Source organism: Hyalella azteca, unplaced genomic scaffold (genome assembly GCF_000764305.2).
Source record: "Hyalella azteca isolate HAZT.00-mixed unplaced genomic scaffold, Hazt_2.0.2 contig2480, whole genome shotgun sequence".
NCBI classification, from domain to species: domain Eukaryota; kingdom Metazoa; phylum Arthropoda; class Malacostraca; order Amphipoda; family Hyalellidae; genus Hyalella; species Hyalella azteca.
Window position 1 is genome coordinate 489,651 of NW_025932753.1, and position 20,274 is coordinate 509,924.

The 20,274-nt window shown below is 38.2% G+C and overlaps 2 protein-coding genes across 4 annotated transcripts; both read right to left on the reverse strand.

Moving 5' to 3' along the window:
- Positions 1–350: 350 nt before the first annotated feature.
- LOC108679528 (glutamine synthetase-like) lies at positions 351–8,494 on the reverse strand. Of its 3 annotated transcripts, none has more exons than XM_018168161.2 (3): positions 8,391–8,494; positions 2,761–2,932; positions 351–2,367 (listed from the first exon to the last, which is right to left on the reverse strand). In XM_018168161.2, the coding sequence occupies exons 1-3, from the start codon at positions 8,391–8,393 to the stop codon at positions 1,448–1,450; spliced, it is 1,095 nt and encodes a 364-aa protein (XP_018023650.1). In that variant the 5' UTR covers positions 8,394–8,494; the 3' UTR covers positions 351–1,447. The 3 variants fall into 3 exon arrangements, with proteins under 3 accessions (XP_018023650.1, XP_018023649.1, XP_018023651.1); XM_018168160.2 differs by lacking the exon at positions 8,391–8,494 and adding an exon at positions 3,283–3,433; XM_018168162.2 differs by lacking the exon at positions 8,391–8,494 and adding an exon at positions 3,239–3,433.
- A 1,333-nt stretch (positions 8,495–9,827) lies between these two features.
- Positions 9,828–15,004, reverse strand: LOC108679530 (glutamine synthetase). Its single transcript, XM_018168163.2, has 3 exons — positions 14,850–15,004; positions 12,362–12,529; positions 9,828–12,141 (listed from the first exon to the last, which is right to left on the reverse strand). Exons 2-3 carry the CDS (start codon positions 12,519–12,521, stop codon positions 11,216–11,218), a joined length of 1,086 nt encoding a protein of 361 aa, XP_018023652.1. The 5' UTR covers positions 12,522–12,529; positions 14,850–15,004; the 3' UTR covers positions 9,828–11,215.
- Between the last annotated feature and the right edge of the window lie 5,270 nt (positions 15,005–20,274).

The following is a 20,274-nucleotide window of genomic DNA, read 5'->3' on the forward strand; positions in this document are numbered from 1 at the left end:
ATGCAGGAGCATATGTTCAGTCTTAAAATGCCTAGCAAATTACGGAGCAGGCAATAAGTCCAGCAGCTATCTCAATCAATCGTCAGTTATGGAAAGATCGGGTTCCAAAGGCCGGATCCCTTGTGAATCAAGTCACGAAAAGTTCAAGAATCGGCAACAGGCCATGGGCCTATGTCTTCAACGCCGACACTTCTATTCTATGCATTAATTAATGTAAAAACAATAGAAATACCGAAACTGGTCTATACATACAGTAAAAACTAATTTGCACTTGAAGCCTGGTTCTTGCAGCAATGCGCGATTGACCAGGCAACCCAGCACATGGGTTGCATGGTTATTCAACAGGCATCACGCCTGGTTCTTGCAACAATGTATTTGAATAGAATCTTTACGCGAGATAAGTTTTATCTCGAGGAACACCTCAAGACCTGTGCCATCGATCCGCAGGTTAACCGAAGGCTAACCCTACGTACGGCAAGGTTAGCCTGCCGTGCTAATTTGTTTCTCATCACGTGAGCGTTCTTGGAAGCAGCCGATGGGTAACTTACATAAGCCTAAAGTAACTATCAACTACTTATGGGCTATAGATTAAAATAGATAATAATCTGCCGTTATAACCGCATCCTGATTCAGTGCGCGGTTTAAAATGAAGATTGAAACCATGAACTAGGGATAGAGTTACTGTCAACTCTGCGTGTAATAATTGAAATGGATCTAGATTCTTATGTATTGTAAACCACGGTTAAAACAGAGAGGTCAATATCGATAAATGTATGGAATGATACTAAATTTCTGAAGACAGGTGCATTGGATATCTATAAGCTGGTGCTTTATTAAAAGTACTTGAAGAATTCATGCAGCGAGAAATCCTAACTTGAAATGCAGTTGGCGATCTAGAATAATCTCTCTTTGATATATATCATGAAATTTGCTGTTGGATGAGCGGTTCACAAAAAGTATTTCATTGAATGGATTTGCACAAAAAAATTTGACTGAGATGTGTTTAATTGTTACTTTGGGTGTGTTGAGCGACACTCTTTGCACCATATCGTCAACCGTCTAGGAACTTGCATTGGGGTGGATTATGAGTTTATAGAAATTCCTTAAAAATTCCTAACTAGAAATTCTGATAACTCTGTCTTACATTGCATGATATACAAACGTTTTAAGATTAAAGTTAGTTGAAACCACTATTCCTAATTAAAACTATGTACATGAGGAAGGAAAACTAAGCTGCAGTCTGGGTGCTCTAAAAGCTTCGACATAAGATCAGGAGTTAGTTTTATAAACCGGACTTACCGGAGTACCTGAGGTAGTCTAATCTGAAGCCACGCCTTGATATTCAACAATTATAATGTTTTCGGAAGCGCAATCTAATACATAAAGGGAATGTGATAAAGGGCGCCATGAATCGCTTCTCGCATAAGCGCATTGAAAATATTGTAACTCAGAGGCAAGTCGTTCTTACGATGATCTCGGACACCATGTAAGGATCAGCATTTGATGACGGCCTTCTGTCCTCTAGGTAACCAAAACCATCCTCTGAGCAGTTCCGAGGAATTCTGATGGATGCACCTCTGTTGGCGACCCCTGCTGAGAAGTCGTGAATGGAAGAAGTTTCGTGGCTTCCAGTGAGCCGGCGAGCGTTGTCTTTACCATCGTGAGGGTCGTAGGCTCTGATGTGGGCCACATGAGCTCCTGATAATTTTTCAATGGCATCTTCAATGTATTTCATGCCACCTGGTTGACGCATCTTTTCGGTGGAATAGTTACAGTGCATTCCAGCACCGTTCCAGTCTCCTGTGATGGGCTTAGGATCCAAGCTGGCCACCACATTAAAGTCTTCAGCCACGCGATGCAAGAAGTAACGAGCCATCCACAGATCATCGCCCATCTCTATCCCTTCACAAGGTCCAACTTGGAACTCCCACTGAGCAGGCATAACCTCTGCGTTAGATCCAGATATTTTAATACCAGAATACAAGCAAGTGCGGTAGTGACACTCGACAACGTCTCGTCCAAAGACTTTGTTAGCGCCTACCCCGCAGTAGTAGGGACCTTGTGGACCAGGGTAACCATTCTTAGGCCAGCCGAAAGGGTGGTTGTCTATGTCCAATAGAGTATATTCTTGTTCCATTCCGAACCATGGGTGGAAATTCTTCGCCTGCGTCATCACTTCTAAACAACTTTTGCGCCGGTTCGTGTCAGTAGGTAATTTGTTATGTTTGTAGGTTTCGCACATGACGATCTTATTGTTACCCAGACGGAAGGGGTCGGGATACATGGTGACGGGATACAAGTACACGTCGCTGTTGCTGCCTTCTGCCTGCCCGGTTGATGAGCCATCGAAGTTCCAGATCGGCAGTTCTGCGCGTGACAGAAAAAGTTCCATTCGCTATGAACGATCGTTTACATCGGAACTATAAATAAAAAGGGGTATTTTTCACATTAGTTTGACATTTAGAATTATGTATACTTGCACGATTTTTATCGACAATTATACTTTAGAAAATATGTCAAATAATACTTTATCACTGCTTCAATGATACTAAACCAATTCTACGTTTTTTTTGCCAATTGCAGCGTGAAGTTTGCCGTCAAAATAAGAACCGTAAATATTTATTAACAACAGGTATTTCATCTCAGCGCAACCGTATGTATTTTCTTGTGCAACATTACTCCATTCAAAAGGCAAATAAATATGCTCAGAAACTTGCCTTTGAGAGGGCTATTGAATACAATTCTGAGCCCCACTCTTACCAGCTGGATTCTTCGGAATGAAGTCGATGGTCCGGGTCTTAGAACGCAGACCTTCTCCGGTGCCGTCAATCCAGACGTACATGACCTGACATTTGTTCTCGGGTGTCGGGAGCCTCATGTAGCGGTCCAACATCGTCTTGTTGGTCGCCGCGCTGCTCGTGCTCAAAGGTGACTGGACAGCGAGCCAAAAACAGAGTCGTGAAAAAATAGCATTTATTGTGAAATTATTTTATCTAAATCATTTAAGAGTTTAAATTTATTTAGGGTTCTCTTGATTTTTTTTTTACCAGCGTCCCTGATCAGTGTTTCATTTCTCGAATATTTTCATAGAAATGAAAGAAATTTATATCTTGACGAAGATAATCTTGTCCGAGTAGTTGACTGAATTTATTATAAAATAATCCTCCTCTAATTTTACAAGACTGTTTCACTTCATGACTCAACTCGCGCAGATTTGTCAATCAAAAAAAATTCCCACCGTGGCAAAGTTGGAGCAAAGAAAATCTCAGGTTAAATTCTCAACATGATTGAAGATTACTAGGAGTCTAGTAGAGATATCAAACCTAAGCGCAAACAAGTGCCTGATAAGAAGAACAAAGTCAGAAAGCAACAATCACAACCCTGCCTCTTGGCAGCCTGCTTGTATCTCCCCACAGAGAGTCAATGTCAGACTCACAAGATTTCTCGATGCCACAATGGCTTATATACCACGGAAGAGCGGCAGAGCACTGCACATACGATTTGTTATAAAAGGAATTTTATTTGGTCTTCTAAGCACGATCGTACTCTACCAAAAGTAACCCATCAAAATGCATGCAGTCCCCTCGTGTACACGAAGTGTTTGGTAATGCGCAACCAACGCTCGCTCATGCGTCAGGGGAAGCTATATGTTGCTTATCGGTAGTATTCAGTATTACTACAGTTGAGCAAGTAGTTTATTTATTCGTGATAATAATGAGAACAAAATATTTTGCTATTGGAATTTTATGGCTTTAATTTTATAGAGGTAGGGCATTGATTACCGATCATGTATCAGAAATTCTGAGTTAACGTTTCACATTTTTATTTTCTCGATGAACATAAAATCTTAATACAAGCGATACGCATAAGATTATCATGCAGACTGTTGAACAGCAATAAAATAAAAAAAGCTTATGTCTGTCCCTTGATCCTGGCCCATAAATGCCGCCTTGTGTTGATTCGAACTTGACCTTCTGCGACCAATCGCTCCTCGTGAAAGGCCATTCCTTGTGACTTCCGAGATATTCTATTACATAATGAAGTGACTATGTAACCTTCAACGCTGCGTGGGTATTTCATATTATCACTTCACGAGAATTCAATTTTTATATTATAATATCATGTCGCACACGGTTCACTGCTGAACGATTTCGCGCGATGGAGTCGAAATATTTTTTGCTTATAGCATCTGGGCGAGTCATTAGCAATATGTCTTTGATGAATGGGAATTTGGAACCTGATATAATTTTGAAGACCTTGGATGAGCTCAAAGATTTTAAAATGTTGTTCGCCGGAGGTGAGATACTTTTGTACAAAAATTTTCATGCTTTTTGGGACAGGAATGACTAAATGGTATTTTCCGGAAGCCAGGGCAGGACTCTGGCTATAAAGCCACGTCTCAAAAAACTGACCAAGATGTATCGTAAATCATTATCGTTCATTGTGAAGCAATTGTTTATAGTGCTTGTCAGGCAGCAACAGCGCTATCAGCTCATCCATCATGCTGTGCACAACGTCTACTTATTAACGGCGGAAAATAAAGTACATTTTTACTTAATTGGATTTGTTTCATTTTAGGTTGATGGAGATCGAAAATTAGTAAGCGCAATGTTACTGATACAAACAATCTGAGTAATCCACTGTTCTATTTGCATCTTTTAATGAAAGTTAATTTTTGGGTGTAAAATTTATCCTCCGCGATGAGACTAATCCTTGTTTTTTTTTCTCAGCGAGGTTCACTTAATACTTGTTCACTGATTGACATTGTATTTATCGCCATCGCGTATTCATGTTGGGAAAATCATGAAAAACCCTAAAAATTTGTGGATATGGTGGGAATGGCATCTGATTTTTAGATGGAAAGTTTTATTTGACTATTCAGCTATCGTACCTTAATTCGTGGAAAAATACTTTAATACCGGCCATACTACTTTCTTGGCTTGAATTAAATTAGAGTAGTTAATTTAATTGAATTTATAGTTATCTGGGAAGAAGCCGAAAATTAAAACTGACCAGTATTCTTTATTCAAAACGGCATATATACATGCACATGGAAACGTTTTTCCATTAACTAAGTTGCAGTCAAAATAATCATGTACGAAAGTGCGCCAGCTAAAATTTTGTGCACTGAACGTTTGGATCGTAGATGCCATCGTGATAAACACGAAAAGACGCGTAAATAAATTTGATTAAAATAATTAACTCTCATTTAATTTGTTTAACGAATGGAACTTTTCATACATACTGAAGAAATAATTTGGAAATGCAGTCAAAGAAATAAGACTATTATTATTTATTATCGTCAACGAATTATAGATGTGCGGATCTTATCAATCATGTGACTGGTGCAATAAGATATTTGCTGGGACATATTATCGTTAAATTTAACTGCACCGAATCACGTAGAATACTTGATATCGCTCGTAGAATACTAATCGCCGAATCGTGTTGAATACTTGATGTAGAATATCATCGCTAAATATTATCTCCACCGTATCGTGTAGAATACTTGATGTTCGAGCTGAAGACTCATATTTAAATAAATTGGTTTGAAGTGTAGCGTTCAAGAAATAAAAACACGTTAGTGTAAGAATCCTTGGGCGATTTTTACTTTGCCATAAGAAAAAATTAGAATCTGAAGTTAAATTAGAATAGAAATAGAATTAAATAGAATTAGAAGTTAATAAATGAATGAAAATGAATCTCAAGTCATTGAAGAAATTCATCCTATGTACATGTATAGCATGGAAACTATACTTTGAACTCACAGTTTGTGAACGAATTAAAAATTTATTGATCATCATAATAACGTGGGTACATACAACGGGCCTATTTTAATGTCCACTTGTACGCTTGGACTGACACGAAATTTAGATAGATTAGTTATTTCTTTACAATTAAGAATAAAATATCGTAAGTTGCAGGAAATATTTTTCTTTGCATTAAACGTGAAAAAGATGCAAATTTTAATTGGAAAATACGCTTCGATATTAGAATGAATATTCATTGATTGTAGTGCATTAATTTTCGTTTGATTGTTCAAAAGTAAGATCGATGTGATCATGAACCGACGCACAGATGTGATTCCTGTGAGTGTTACTTGCTTCAATATCGGCCTACAACACGTTAATAACTTCAGCTCGTCTGGGCTAGGATCGAAGCATGAAACTTTACGATACTTTTATTTTTTACTGATCATCCCAATAGACACTGAATTGTGAGCTTAAAAATGCGAATCATATCATACACAAATTTTGTTCTTGGTAACCTTTACTCAAGAATTCAAAACACGAATCTCCTTAGAATCTATCAATATTAACATATAGTACTTATGGGATATAAAATTTTGATCGATAAGTCTCTTGACGTTCACGAAACAAGAGTGTTTTGGTTGAGGCTTTCGAGGTGAGCAGTTGCCCTGTCAACAACCATTCTTTCAACAACCCCTCTTTCAACATCTCTCCTACAACCTTCTTTCAACAACTCGTCTTTCAACAACCCCTCTTTCAAACACCACTATTTCAAAAAACCCTTTTTCAAAAACACCTTTTTCAACAACCTCTCTTTTGAAAATCCCTCTGTCGACAACCCCCTTTTTCGACTCAGCGCTTCTCAAGGCTAAGCAGACAGACAAACAAATACAAATTTTGTGTTTGACGAATTTTATTTGAAATCCTAAATCAAACTTAAGAGTACTCACGAATACTTTCAATTTCTCGCGATCGTCACATGAACGTTTCAGCCACCAAGTCCTAAGTTTGTTTTCATATCTTCGGTACATCAGTTGATGCTACGTGCAACTAAGTTGGTAACACCAGGAAATGTAAATGCTATTCAGCGACTCATGCTCAAATGAATGATGTGACAGTAAAAATTCTTCGTGGGGATATTTGCCGTAACATTTTAGATATACTGTACTGAACCCGATTTAAAAAAACTCAAATTATTCAGTACAAGTTCATTACCTAAAGACAAGTTGTCCTCAAGATGATCTCGGTCACAGCGTAGGGATCGGCGTTAGATGAAGGTCTTCTATCCTCCAGGTAGCCGAAGCCATCCTCTGAGCACTGGCGAGGAATCCTAATAGACGCACCTCTGTTGGCGACTCCAACCGAGAAGTCGTGTATGTAAGATGTTTCGTGAAGTCCGGTGAGCCGACGCGCGTTGTCTGCGCCCTCGTTAGGGTCGTAGGCTCTGATGTGAGCCACATGTACTTTTGATAACTTTTCAATAGCTTCTTCTATGTATTTCATGCCACCTGGCTTCCTCATATCTTCGGTGGAAAAGTTGCAATGTAGTCCTGCACCATTCCAGTCTCCACTGATGGGTTTAGGATCCAAGCTGGCAACTACATTGAAGCCTTCAGCCACGCGGTGCAAGAAGTAACGGCCCATCCACAGATCATCTGCAATCTCAATTCCCTCACTTGTTCCAATTGAGAACTCCCATTGAGCTGGCATGGCCTCGGCATTAGTTCCAAAAATGTTGATACCAGAATATAGGCACGCTTGGTAATGACACGCTTCGACGTCACGCCCAAATGCCTTGTCTGCTCCTACTCCACAGGCATATGGACCTTGCGGACCTGGGTAACCATTCTTGGGCCAGCCGAAGGGGTGATTGTCAACGTCCAAGAGAGTATATTCTTGCTCCAATCCGAACCATGGGTGGAAATTCTTCGCTTGTGTCATCACCTCTAAACAGCTTTTACGTCGGTTAGTATCGGCAGGCATTTTGTTGTGTTTGTAGGTTTCACACAAGACGATCTTATTGTTACCCAGACGGAAGGGGTCGGGATACATGGTGACGGGATGCCGTCAATCCAGACGTACATGACCTGACATTTGTTCTCGGGTGTCGGGAGCCTCATGTAGCGGTCCAACATCGTCTTGTTGGTCGCCGCGCTGGTCGTGTTCATAGGTGACTGGGCAGCGAACCAAAAGAGAGTCGTGAAAAAATCCTCTTACATGATTTGTATAATTGCCTTGGTAACTTAAAAAGCAAGATTATAGAAGCTCTATTAGTTTTTTATTTGAATAAGAATATTCGCAAAAGTTTTACTGGTGCGGTGCCACACGACGCTAGAACATAGCGCATATATTTCCATACTGAGAAAACATTTACATGTTAAATCAATTTAATGCACGAGTGTGATTCATACTTTTTTTAGTCAATTGGTAGCACTGATATATAGTTTAAATTGAACACAGTGTCGCTTCTGTATTTGTGGCAGATTCCGATTATTATTTTAAACATAATAAAATGAAGAATTGAAATTTCCCTGTAAAATTTGAAAGTAACAAATGGCTCAATCGGAGAGCGAAATTTTTGCCCACCGAATATTCTCACATCATTGGTGTACATGTAGAGATGTAGCCAAGCAGACTCACCATGTTAGCAGATTATTTAAACTTCAGAGTGAATCCACTGTCAATCCAGCACTACCAACCCGCCAACAGGGTCGACAGTTTGCGTGTGTTTCCTTAACAAGAGTCACAGCAAGTCTCGTTGGCGTTCTCAATCCCATACTAGCTTATATACGGCGGGAGCGAAGATATTACCCTCTTGGTTTTCAAATCACGATTATTCACTGTCGCAAATCTAAAGTTATGCACTACACTCATGTGCCATGTGATGAGTAATGGCAAGGATGAGGAACGAATTCTTGAGCGTGAGTGTGACGTACGGTCACGTACCATGCGTAGTTAGTTTTCCTAGTATCGTATCATTGTAATTGCGGATTTACAGCTCATAACTTAGCCAGAATAAATGAAAGATTTTAATCACGTTACTCTAGGCATATACGTTCTAATTATGACACGATTTCATTTAACCAAACTTCGAACTCTTTTCAATTCAACATTACTCCTTCTTCACTTTTGTAGATAAAAACTTGTAGACATGTAGAGTATTTACACTCAGAGCTCGGAAAAAAAATCTTGAACCATCTGAAAACTGGCCTTGTACAAGAACGCACGATCTAAGTCCAGCTCATTGCCGTGGGCTTTTCGACTTAGAGAAGTGATAATAGCTTCTTCTATGTATTTCATGCCATGGTTACTTGTGTACACAAAGCCAAGAACAGAGTCGTGCCTTCCATCCGTGGCACTCAGGTTCAAAATTCAGCCTTCCATCCGTAGCACTAAGGTTCAAAATTCAGCCTTCCATCCGTAGCACGCAGGTTTAAAATTCAGCCTTCCATCCGTGGCACTCAGGTTCAAAATTCTGCCTTCCATCCGTGGCACTCAGGTTCAAAATTCAGCCTTCCATCCGTGGCACTCAGGTTCAAAATTCTGCCTTCCATCCGTGGCACTCAGGTTCAAAATTCAGCCTTCCATCCGTGGCACGCAGGTTCAAAATTCAGTCTTCCATCCGTGGCACTCAGGTAAAAAAAAAAACTAGCAGCGCTTTTACCATTTCAAGCAATAGATTTTTTAAGTTGAATGAGCAAGTGGTCAAGTCTAGGGCAGGCGCTCTGTACCTTTCAAGCATTATATGTGCGGCCATTCATTATATTATTGGAATACGATAATGGAATAATACGTCAACGATAATTATTGCTGACGGGTAATGTGTTAAAGTAATCGTTACAGGCTTGCAATTATTACACTATTCATGCTATTAAGCAAGTCCTTCATGCCATTAGGATCCGATTAACACAAATGAGTTACTCAAGGCGCAAATTGCTGGAGCTAATGAGTTGCTTTTACTCCTGATGTCGGAGAAATTGATGACCTTAGCAACTATTGGTCCACGCAGAGATTTATTTCTTCCATTGTGGTCACGGTGTTGTGAAAAATTCAAATTTATCAGGAAAATAAAATACATTGTGGTTCACATTTAGATAGATTTAAAGTCTTTTCATTATTCAGTAAAAATGCTAGAGAATTTGTCGTTCACTCTGTTATAATTAGTGTACATCATCACAGGTGCACTAACACAATCGTACAAGAGACTACAGACAGACGGCAGCAGTGCGGCACAGAAGTATTTCAGTTCACGTAACAATTTAGACTGGACGAGTCTGGAAAGTTCATCTCAGATCTGGCAATGGGAACCGATAGTACAAAAATGAAATTGAATAATTTAACAATAACTCGGCTGCGAAATGGACGTAACTAGAAAGGTTGTGCGTTTGCTTCTTCCACGTAATCAAGGATTTCAGGAAGTTCCTGATACTCGAGACACTTTGTGTACACAAGTTAACTTGGAATATTTTGCGCGCAATACAGAATAGAGTTTGATGCGCTTCAGGGTTGGGGACCAAAATTCAGAGGTTACCATTAGAAGAAATTCAGAGTCCTAGGAAATCGAATAATTAATGCTTTTGTATAATTATCGCTCTCTAATCAACCCTTTGCACAGGCATATAACGTGGCAAAAATATCAATCTGGAATAATACTTCAGGTATAATGCTGGAATAAAAAAATTTAAAAGTGTGCTTGATAAATAATCAGCGTCACGAGCTTACGGCTATTGTTTTTTAAAATTCAAATTAATGGTATGGTAATAATGTTTAAATAAAACTTATCAGACGATAAAATTAATCTTCAGGTTCCCATCCGTGTCAGAAACTGTCAACCAGTCCAATACTACGAGCCTTACAAACAATATTTTGAAGAATCGTCTATGATTCAGAGAAAAACAATTCAAAGCTAAACTTGCAGTGTATAGAAAAAAAGGCTACTCTAAAATTTACGGAAACCAGTCAATGATTGGAAACACAAATCTGAGTATAAATCTTCAGACAGTTAATGGATCAAATGACATAATTAACAGATAACAATATCCATAATATTTAGAGGCCAGTAATCTATATTAATTGGGCGAGTCAGTACATTCGGATCTAGGGGTGCTGGCACCCAATCTCACACACTTGTGTTCGCAATAGTTTTATAATTAATAAACGTCAACTCTCTTCCGTTCAAATTTAAAATTACAAGATATAAATCTTATCAAACTAAACTCTGGCCGATTGGCTCAACATTTGTAGTTCGTGCATCGCAGGCCTAACCGCTTCAAGAAATAATACGCGTCATTAGCTACCAAGCGGCGCCTTCGCATTCATTATGGACAAATTTCTACCTTCGTCATCATGCCTGAAAGTATTTCATGTTCATTCACCAACGAAATGCATCTTGGGTACTGTAATTTAAGGACATGTATTTTCTCCTGCTAAACTAACGGCATCTTCCTGCTTTTCCGACACGATGTCTATTCGTCCAGACAAATGGTCCTGACGAGAACTTCAGACACCATGTAGGGGTCAGCGTTGGACGAAGGTCGCCTGTCTTCCAAGTATCCCATCTTCGTTTCAGCGCACTCCCTGGGTATCCTGATGGAGCAGCCTCTGTTGGCAACCCCGGCAGAGAAATCGTGGATTGAAGAGGTCTCGTGAAGTCCGGTGAGACGCCTCTCGTTGTCTTTTCCTTCCTTTGGATCGTATGCCTTGATGTGACGAATATGGTGTCTCGATAGCTTGTCAATGGCCTTCTCGATCTCCACGATACCGTTGGGTTCTCTCATGGTTTTGGTAGAGAAGTTGCTGTGCATGCCAGCACCATTCCAGTCCCCGGGAATGGGCTTGGGATCCAGGGATACCACTACGTTGAAATCTTCGGCAACTCTGTGCAAGAAATACCGCGCCATCCAGAGATCGTCACCCATAGCGATACCTTCACAAGGCCCTACTTGGAATTCCCACTGTGCAGGCATGACTTCGGCGTTTTCTCCGGAAATGTTAATGCCAGAGTACAAGCAGGCGCGGTAGTGAGCTTCAACAATGTCTCGACCGAAGACTCGGGTCGCCCCAACTCCACAGTAATATGGCCCCTGAGGTCCAGGGAAGCCGTTCTTCGGCCACCCGAACGGATGGTTGTCTATATCGAGGAGGGTGTACTCTTGCTCCATGCCGAACCAGGGATGTTGGTCACGAGCTCGGTTCATGGCATCGAGGCATTTGTGGCGATGGTTGGTCTCAGTCGGTTTCTTGTTATGCTTGTAAGTTTCACACATGACGAGCTTGTTGTTGCCGAGGCGGAAGGGATCTTTGTAGAGGGCAACGGGGTGAAGGTATACGTCACTATTGCTTCCTTCAGCTTGTCCAGTGGAAGATCCATCAAAGTTCCAGATGGGGAGCTCTGCAGGAGAAATTAAACGTTTAAAAAAAAAGGAAAATATTTTGGGATAATTTCCAAATTTTAAATGAAGTAAGGTTTGGGCATTTATAAAAACATTGCTTTGTTAGATACCCAACAATCGAATTTTTACAAACAAGTGCGATTTATATCATGTTCTTTAAACAAACATTTAAATCTATCCATGCAATAAACTAAATGAATTTAAAATAAGCATTCTCACCTGATGGTGTCTTAGGAATGAAGTTGACAGTCCTGGTCTTGGACCTCAGGCCCTCGCCACTACCGTCAATCCAGACGTACATGACTTGGCACTTCTCGTCTGGGATGGGCAACCGCATGTAGCGGTCCAGCATGGTTTTGTTCGTTAACGTCGATGCCATCTTGACTTCTGTAATAGACCAGACGGTGAGCTAAAACATGCCTCTAGCTTTGAAGTGAACACCGATATTTACAACATTTAATAAATCTTATTTAGATAGAACAAGAAAAACATTTAATGCGGACTTTGAAAAACCTTGATGCAATTTAATTTTTATCGTCCAATTTTAAAGAAGTTTGGTTTCCTGTCAAACCGAACGGTGCAACTTGGAACAATTTGATATCTCGCAAGGCTAGATAAGAAATCATTGTTTCAAGATTCCGTTGGACTTTAATTCTGTTAGCAACTAATCTGCGAAGTGGATGGAATAATTGTACCCATGACGCAGTGTGTTAGCGTGTACTAGTACATTAATATACGTTCTTCGTTACGGCTTTCATATAGGCACAGATTTAATACAAATTCTACACGATCGTCTTGTATTCGAATTATCTTTAGTCAATACCATTAACCATAAAAAATTGAACCGTAGACTTTATATACGCAGTTAATTAGAAATGGGACATTACGATGATTGGAAGACTGCTTTACGGCTACGTGTGCAGCAAAAATTTGACGACACTCGATTCTCCTGGGAGAATCAAATGTAGAATATCGGAACGAACCTACTCTCGACAGATTTGACTTCCAGAGCTGTCGTCAAACGCCACTCTTTGTCAATTACCGTTATCGTAACTGATTGTGCGTGAATAGATACAAAAGTTCGTCTGGTTACTACCTCTTGTCGTTATCTCTGGAACCAACACACGATTTCACTGTGCATATTTTGATAGATATCTAGGCTCTTCATTATCAGACATGGCTCGTTTTGGTCTACTGGCTTTCAAGAATTCGATAATGCGCGAATATTTTTCAGAGTTTAATACTTCTAATTCGAGATTGCACTAAAAATTAATCCTTTGAGGCTTTCTTCGACCACAGCTCTACCACACTATATGACAGGACTTGCGCGGGTATCACACGAAGAATTTAGCACTTTTCAGTAGCACATCGTAAAATAAAATACTGACAAACATTTCACTTGTATAATATTCCATAACTGAATTGAGATAACTTTACGTTATTAGAGCCCTACAGCACACAATATTATGCGAGATGACCAATCAAAAAAGAGTCAAATCGACAATTATTCTATATCCTGTACGAATTTATTGGAAACAAATTCAACAGCTCCAAAGCACAGTATTAGCGCAGCAATTTCAATTTTACAGAAAAACAATCTGCAGTATATATATAGTTTTTGAATGACTTGGTCCGGAACGGCGGACGTAGTACGTACCATTTCAAAACCATTCGCTTTCATAAAAAAAAAAGATCTCCAAAAATGTTGGGCTAAGGCTTACTCACGGCATATAAAAGTAGTGATAATATTACTCTAATAGACATGATAAAATACGACCTGACGATAACAAAGATAGTTTGACACGGCGAAGAGCGGCCTCATGAACGATAAGATAAGGACGTTAGCGACATGGAACAGTTGGCACAACGGAGTTCCTTGACCACTAGATAAATCACGACCATAAATGACATGCGTACGTGGGTGTTATCTGTATAAAATTTCGGAAGGAATCTAGATAACTTTATAGTACAGGCTTTATGTTCTGAGTATCCAAGTGAGATTTCAGTTTACATTTCAAAGACGTAAACGAGATCGACGTTGTGCAGTTTGCGAGATTAACACGGAATTGATCAATGAAATATGAAACGGCAAATTCACCTCACCCTATGTTAACCAAAGGTCTAGCTTCGAATACTTATCGCAAGTACCATCATATTATATTTTACAGATATTCAATTTTAATTAACCTCGCATATTGGGTTCGGAATCACAGCTATGGCTTAACAAATTTTGTGGCAGCCTAAACAACGAAAACAGGCTTGTGCTAGGACGTAAGAACGAACTATTTCCGTCATTTTTTCGTTTTCTTATGACCCACGCCGATGTCTTTCAGGTAACAAAACGTTCGATTATACCTAGGCCTAAATGAGAGAACTGCGACACAAGCCCAGACTCGTCGCTCTGATCTTCGAATAACCATTAATGAAGGAATAGCAAATTTTCACGATAATTATTTTCACATGACAGAGCATGCACTCTTCCGGGTATAAAGAGTGGAGCATTTATAGTTAAGATTGCAATAGAATATTTTCCGTGAGGCATTAACCTTACTTCGACCACTGGCTACTTTGTGAGCTCATGCTTTAGTTTATAACGCTATCGCCGAGTTTTTTGGCAGACAATTTAGTTCTTGTTTCGAACACTATAATCGGCAAAGCTCACTAATAAACACGGTACTTTCCTCCTGAAAATAAATCTCAGACTTACTGATTTTAATTCTTCAATGAGACCTTGACCGTGCAGTTAGAGCTTGATGACCATGGATAAACTGCGACGTTTGCTATGAAACACTGCACCTTACAAGGAACAACTTATGCTACGTCCACCCGCTGACGCAGCCTGCCTGATGTGATGTCGCTATCGACCAAACTCAGCATTTTATAAGCCACTGCGGTGTGTGACGTCACATTCGAGCATGCGCATAAGAGTCGTGTGACGCGAACGAAGAGCTAGACGAGAGCATGCGTAATAAAACGAAAGCTCTCTTTTTCTCTTTAGCGTTACATGCTCGAAGGCACTGCGCAACGAAAAATTCAAGGGTTCGCAGATAACTTGGCATGAGTCGAAACTTGGCAACTGTTGTTTTTCGCCTTCCAACTGCTTCTGACAATGCACTTGATTGATGCGCTTGGGAAAATTCCGAGAAATACCATGCTACACTTTAGTTACTTCACTCGGCATGCGCGATTTTGGCTATTACGATCATAAACCAGTTCGAAGAATCAACGACTTTCGAGTGGAATTTTGTGAAAAAATGCCCTAGAATGGACATGTCTGAGTGAACCGTACCAAATCACCCGTCAAAAAAATACATTTTTCACCTTTTCCTATACGCTACATGTAGCACTACAGTAAAAAGGTTAGACTCTGGCTCGTATATGATACAACAAGGTAACACTTGACTCGAAATCTCCCATAATTTCGCGAATCACGCACTCGAATACAATTGTGTTGCTCATATTATTCATGTACGCAAAACTTTCTATTTTTATTGTGGTCTGATGGTCATTCGAGGTTAAAATATTATTCAAACAAATAATGGAACATGTAATTACCTTATCTCATTATTTTCGCCTATTCACGAGAGGAGAAAGATTGCAGTATCCAAATTAAGTCAAGAAAGGAGAATATAAGAATTTAATGCGCAGGGAGCCCTCTTATGCAGGATATTTTGTTCAAAATCGACTGCGCTAAATTTGTTATTGCATCATAATAAACGAACCTAAACTAAACTAACCTACGTACTTAATTGGGCACTGAAACGGTATGGAGGATATTAATTTTCCTTTTGAAATTAGGAATGAAGTGTACAGTTACTTATATGATAAATAAGAATGGAATTTTTGTAAAAACCTTTGCAAAAATTTTTAATGTATGCAATTTGGGTTAGAATCTGTATGGCCCGGTTCAAGTTTGGCCCCATAGGCTCAAATCAAAGGAAGTTTCCAAGATATTTTGGTAGCAATGGAAGGACTAAAACATACATAAAAAATCCATAGGTACTCATTGAAGACAACTGGTCAGTAGAACCAGTTTCAGCTCTAGCTCGCCAGCTGGCCCCGAGCTGCTACGTCCACAAAAAACAGATCCAAAACTTGTTTTTCCATTCACCACAGGGCGACGCAGTTAATATATGCCCCAAATTTGGCAAACTAATTTGTTTGACGTTCGTATTAATTATGAACGACATTCAAATTAGTTAGCATGATGTAGTCTATCTTATGCTAAGTCTCATGCTGGTGAGCTATATATGAACTTTTTTTCGAACTTGCCCTGAGTAAATTGTAAAGAACGTTAATTAATGTTAATTTTCGTTAATTTTTCACTTGTTGAACACGACTGATACCTGCCCGAGTCAACGACTCGCACTAACACGTGAAATCCCGTCGCGGTTTTTGGTCAACAATGTAAAATATATAAATTTTGAGTAATTATTGTTCAAATCTAATATGAATAGATTAGTGATTATTATGGATATAGACAATACCTAAGGTGATTCAAGTTTCTGCGCAATATAATCTGCATGTTATAGTAGAATAGAGAAAAGCGTTTGGAAGTTCTTTGCTCTATTTGAATTGTTTATCCGTATCTGACATACTTTTTGGGCGAATATAGGTCCATCAGATATAAAATTTATCATCTTGATGATATATTGATTGTCAAGGGAACATTCACCATGACCGACTGATAATACTGACCGACGATACTGAGTAATGTAAAGCTCCTTCTCTGATGAGTATGTTTGATTTTCCAGTACCACGCATCATACATAATGTGTATAGAAATTAGTTCTATGAACATAATAAGAGGAAAATTTATTACAAGAGCGCTACAAATGAAAACTAGCTTTAGTTGCAGGTATAAGCTTTAAATAAAAAGAAATAAACGTACATAAAAAATAATCTAAAAATTGTATTGAGTCTAGATGAAAAAATTGGTTGAAAATAAAAAGGCAGTGAAAGTGGAATGCATGAAAAATGTATGAATAATGATTGAAAATAGCAAGAAGTTGTACGAAAAATTTCTGAAAAATTGGAGGGAAATGCATAGAATATTACTGGAATCTAATTTGTCACCAATTTATAAAATATTAATGATTTTAAAATCTATATTCTTGATAAACAAATAATAAAACAAATACTAATATTACTATAAACAAAAAGCTTAAAATTAAAAATGATATTGAAAATAAAAAATAATACTAAAATTCATATTTCATTCAAATAAATGTCATTATGAAAAAGCAAATTATAAAAATTCGATTCTGAACTCGTTTGAACTCGTGCCATAGACATGTAAATATGTTGTTAGTTATAGAAGCCTCTGTCTGATATTTCGTCCTGATCAGTTATGTATAGCCACGCACTCGCAATTAAAATTTAAAAATTTAAGCAATTTAAAATTTAAGCAATTAATAAGTCGAGATGCTGTCACCGCAACGAATCTAATAACATTCAGATTCACAAAAGTCTACTAATCGGGAGAAATTTTAACGGCATTTAGAACTTGAGTAAAAAATGCAATGCGTTGCCGATAAGGATATCAATTATATAGAAATGAAATGCTAGTGTTTGAGCGTGTAAAGATGACGAGAATTATATTTATATTATATAATTGGTAAAAGAGACTTACAATTTTACTGAACCTTGACACTTCCAATTATATTTTTTATAGTACGATACGAATTACGACATTTTCACATCATGCAGCATAACAACATTTACGACATTACGACATCATGCAGCATAACAACTTCGATGAGCTCAACAACAATATAATAGAAGGAAGTTCATACAAAAGTTCAGCGTTCAGCATACATTTTTTTCTAAGGTTAGAAGTGACCTCAATAGACGTTCTCTAAGAGACGAAAATATTGAGCGATGTTTTTTTATGTGTGATAAGTCGCTGCCAGTCATGACAACATATTACATTGACATAGTTTAGTATATGTGTCTTCGCAACATATGATGTGTTAGTCAACATTATACTGGTATACAATATAGGCTCTATTGTAGTATAAATTGTTATGATATATTGAGAGAAGTTAGCAATTTATAAGAAAGAAGTAAAGTTCTTGGTTATTTTGGTATCGCGTCGGGACAACGTGACGATCGGCGTATCATCCTTGCACGCTGTGATCACGTGATGAGCGATGCAGTCACCAGTGATTATAAGTTATTGCATTAAATTAAAAGATTTTGTATATTATAAATTAAATAATTTGCATTAAACTAAAAGATTTTGTATATTATAAATTAAATAATTTGATCGGGAGTGTGATTTGATAAATAGTATAAAAAATGTCATCAAATTATTGTCCAAATTTGAATAATGTTATTATATTAGAGAACTTTTTTCTTTGCGTTTGAGTAAAAATATCATCAAATTATTGTCCAAATAATAATAATGTTATTTTACTAGAGAACTTTTTCTTTGGGTTCGAGTGCTGCAAGGTTATAAAAATAACTCTAAGTAAGAAATTGTGTTTGTGTTGTAAGAATATCATGATGAAATTTTTATTGCTTGTCCATTAATTCTCAGCTTCTCCAAAACATGACGCATCATGGATCGAGGCTCACAGACAACAATGAAAAAAATAATTTAACATAAAAAATTTATTTTCATTGTGGCGTAATCCAGTTCAAAACAGACAACAACGTAATTGATTTCACAACGTCTACATTCACACAAAATGAATGAGTTATATTATCGTCAAATAGTGACACAGTTTCTGCACGTGGACCTGATGCGACCTTTTGCCTTAGAGTACTCGGTCAGTATGAGCCAAAGAACAATTATTATTATTATATTAAATATTATAAATTATATTATATACATAATATATTATTATATATATTATATTATTATTATTATACTATTATTAGAACATCGCTATTTGGACAAAGACACACCCATTTCTCTGAGTGTACCTGATGTCACAACGCCTTCCTTCACAGCACAAGTGAAGGAAGTTGCGCGGCACTGCACTGCTTCCGCTGTAGTTTGTTAACAATGAAATTCGGAGCATAATTCGTTATTGTGTAGGACTTTCACGTCACGCAGCGTGCATGAAAGGATTTACGAATCTGGTCACGAATAAGAATGCACAAAAGAATCCTCACAAAAAAACTCGAGCTTCGCTGTATTTATTTTGGAAGTTAACTGAAGGTCATTTGGATTTTTTTACAGTTCTATTATACAATTTTATGATTCTATAAATAGGATTGTAATTAAAAAACCGTGCACATGATAAGACCATTGCTATTATTGCTAAGTAATATAAAGCTCCTCGTCTCATGTATAATAATATTAAACATTGCTAACTTTCTAGACGAGCCGCATGAAAGTTTTGATGAATTCAGGCAATAAATGGGGGTATTAGTTAAAGACGGAAAGCAACTCAAAAATTAATCATGAATATGAATCCTGAATGTACTCATATGAATCATGAATACTCAACATGAATCATGAATATGAATCCTGAATGTACTCATATGAATCATGAATACTCAACTATGTATCGTTAATATAAAGTCCGTGAGTGCATCCATTGATGAGACAGCGGCCTCAGTACACGTACACGTAGCGACCCAATTGCAAGTACCGACCAATATTTCGTCTGTGATTGGTGGGTTCAGCTTGAAAAGTCGACTGTGATTGGCTGACGGAGCTACAAACTCGTAGCTATTTTTGTAAGCACGGCTCCATATGAACGTTTGTTAGCACGGCTCCATATGAACGTTTGTTAGCACGGCTCCATATGAACGTTTGTTAGCACGGCTCCATATGAACGTTTGTTAGCACGGCTCCATATGAACGTTTGTTTACATGAGCCAGAACGATGCAGGCAACTGCAGGCTCGTCTGTAGGTCGCGGTGGTCCGCCAGTCAAGGTGATGAGGAAGAGCATACCATCGAGGGCATATCCTGTATGCTTTTTATACAAGTATATTGAATAGATTAGCGCATGGACTGTAATATTTTTCTGTATATGTAATAATATACTTGTTCCTTGAGTGCCTCCATACATATTTCGCGTAAATATTTGATTATACCATACCAGAATTTTATTTTCCTGCATTCTGGGTACAAAGTTTTGATATAGAAAGAATAAAAGCCAGTGAATTAGTATC

What these genes read in the sequence shown, in the direction of transcription:
- LOC108679528 (XM_018168161.2), bottom strand. An exon ending in CATTCCGAAGAATCCAGCTG is followed by an intron (nt 2,368 to 2,760) that starts GTAAGAGTGGGG and finishes TGTCACGCGCAG; the next exon opens with AACTGCCGATCTGGAACTTC.
- LOC108679530 (XM_018168163.2), bottom strand. Translation starts at nt 12,521, where the DNA reads ATGGCATCGACGTTAACGAACAAAACCATGCTGGACCGCTACATGCGG. An exon ending in CATTCCTAAGACACCATCAG is followed by an intron (nt 12,142 to 12,361) that starts GTGAGAATGCTT and finishes TTTCTCCTGCAG; the next exon opens with AGCTCCCCATCTGGAACTTT.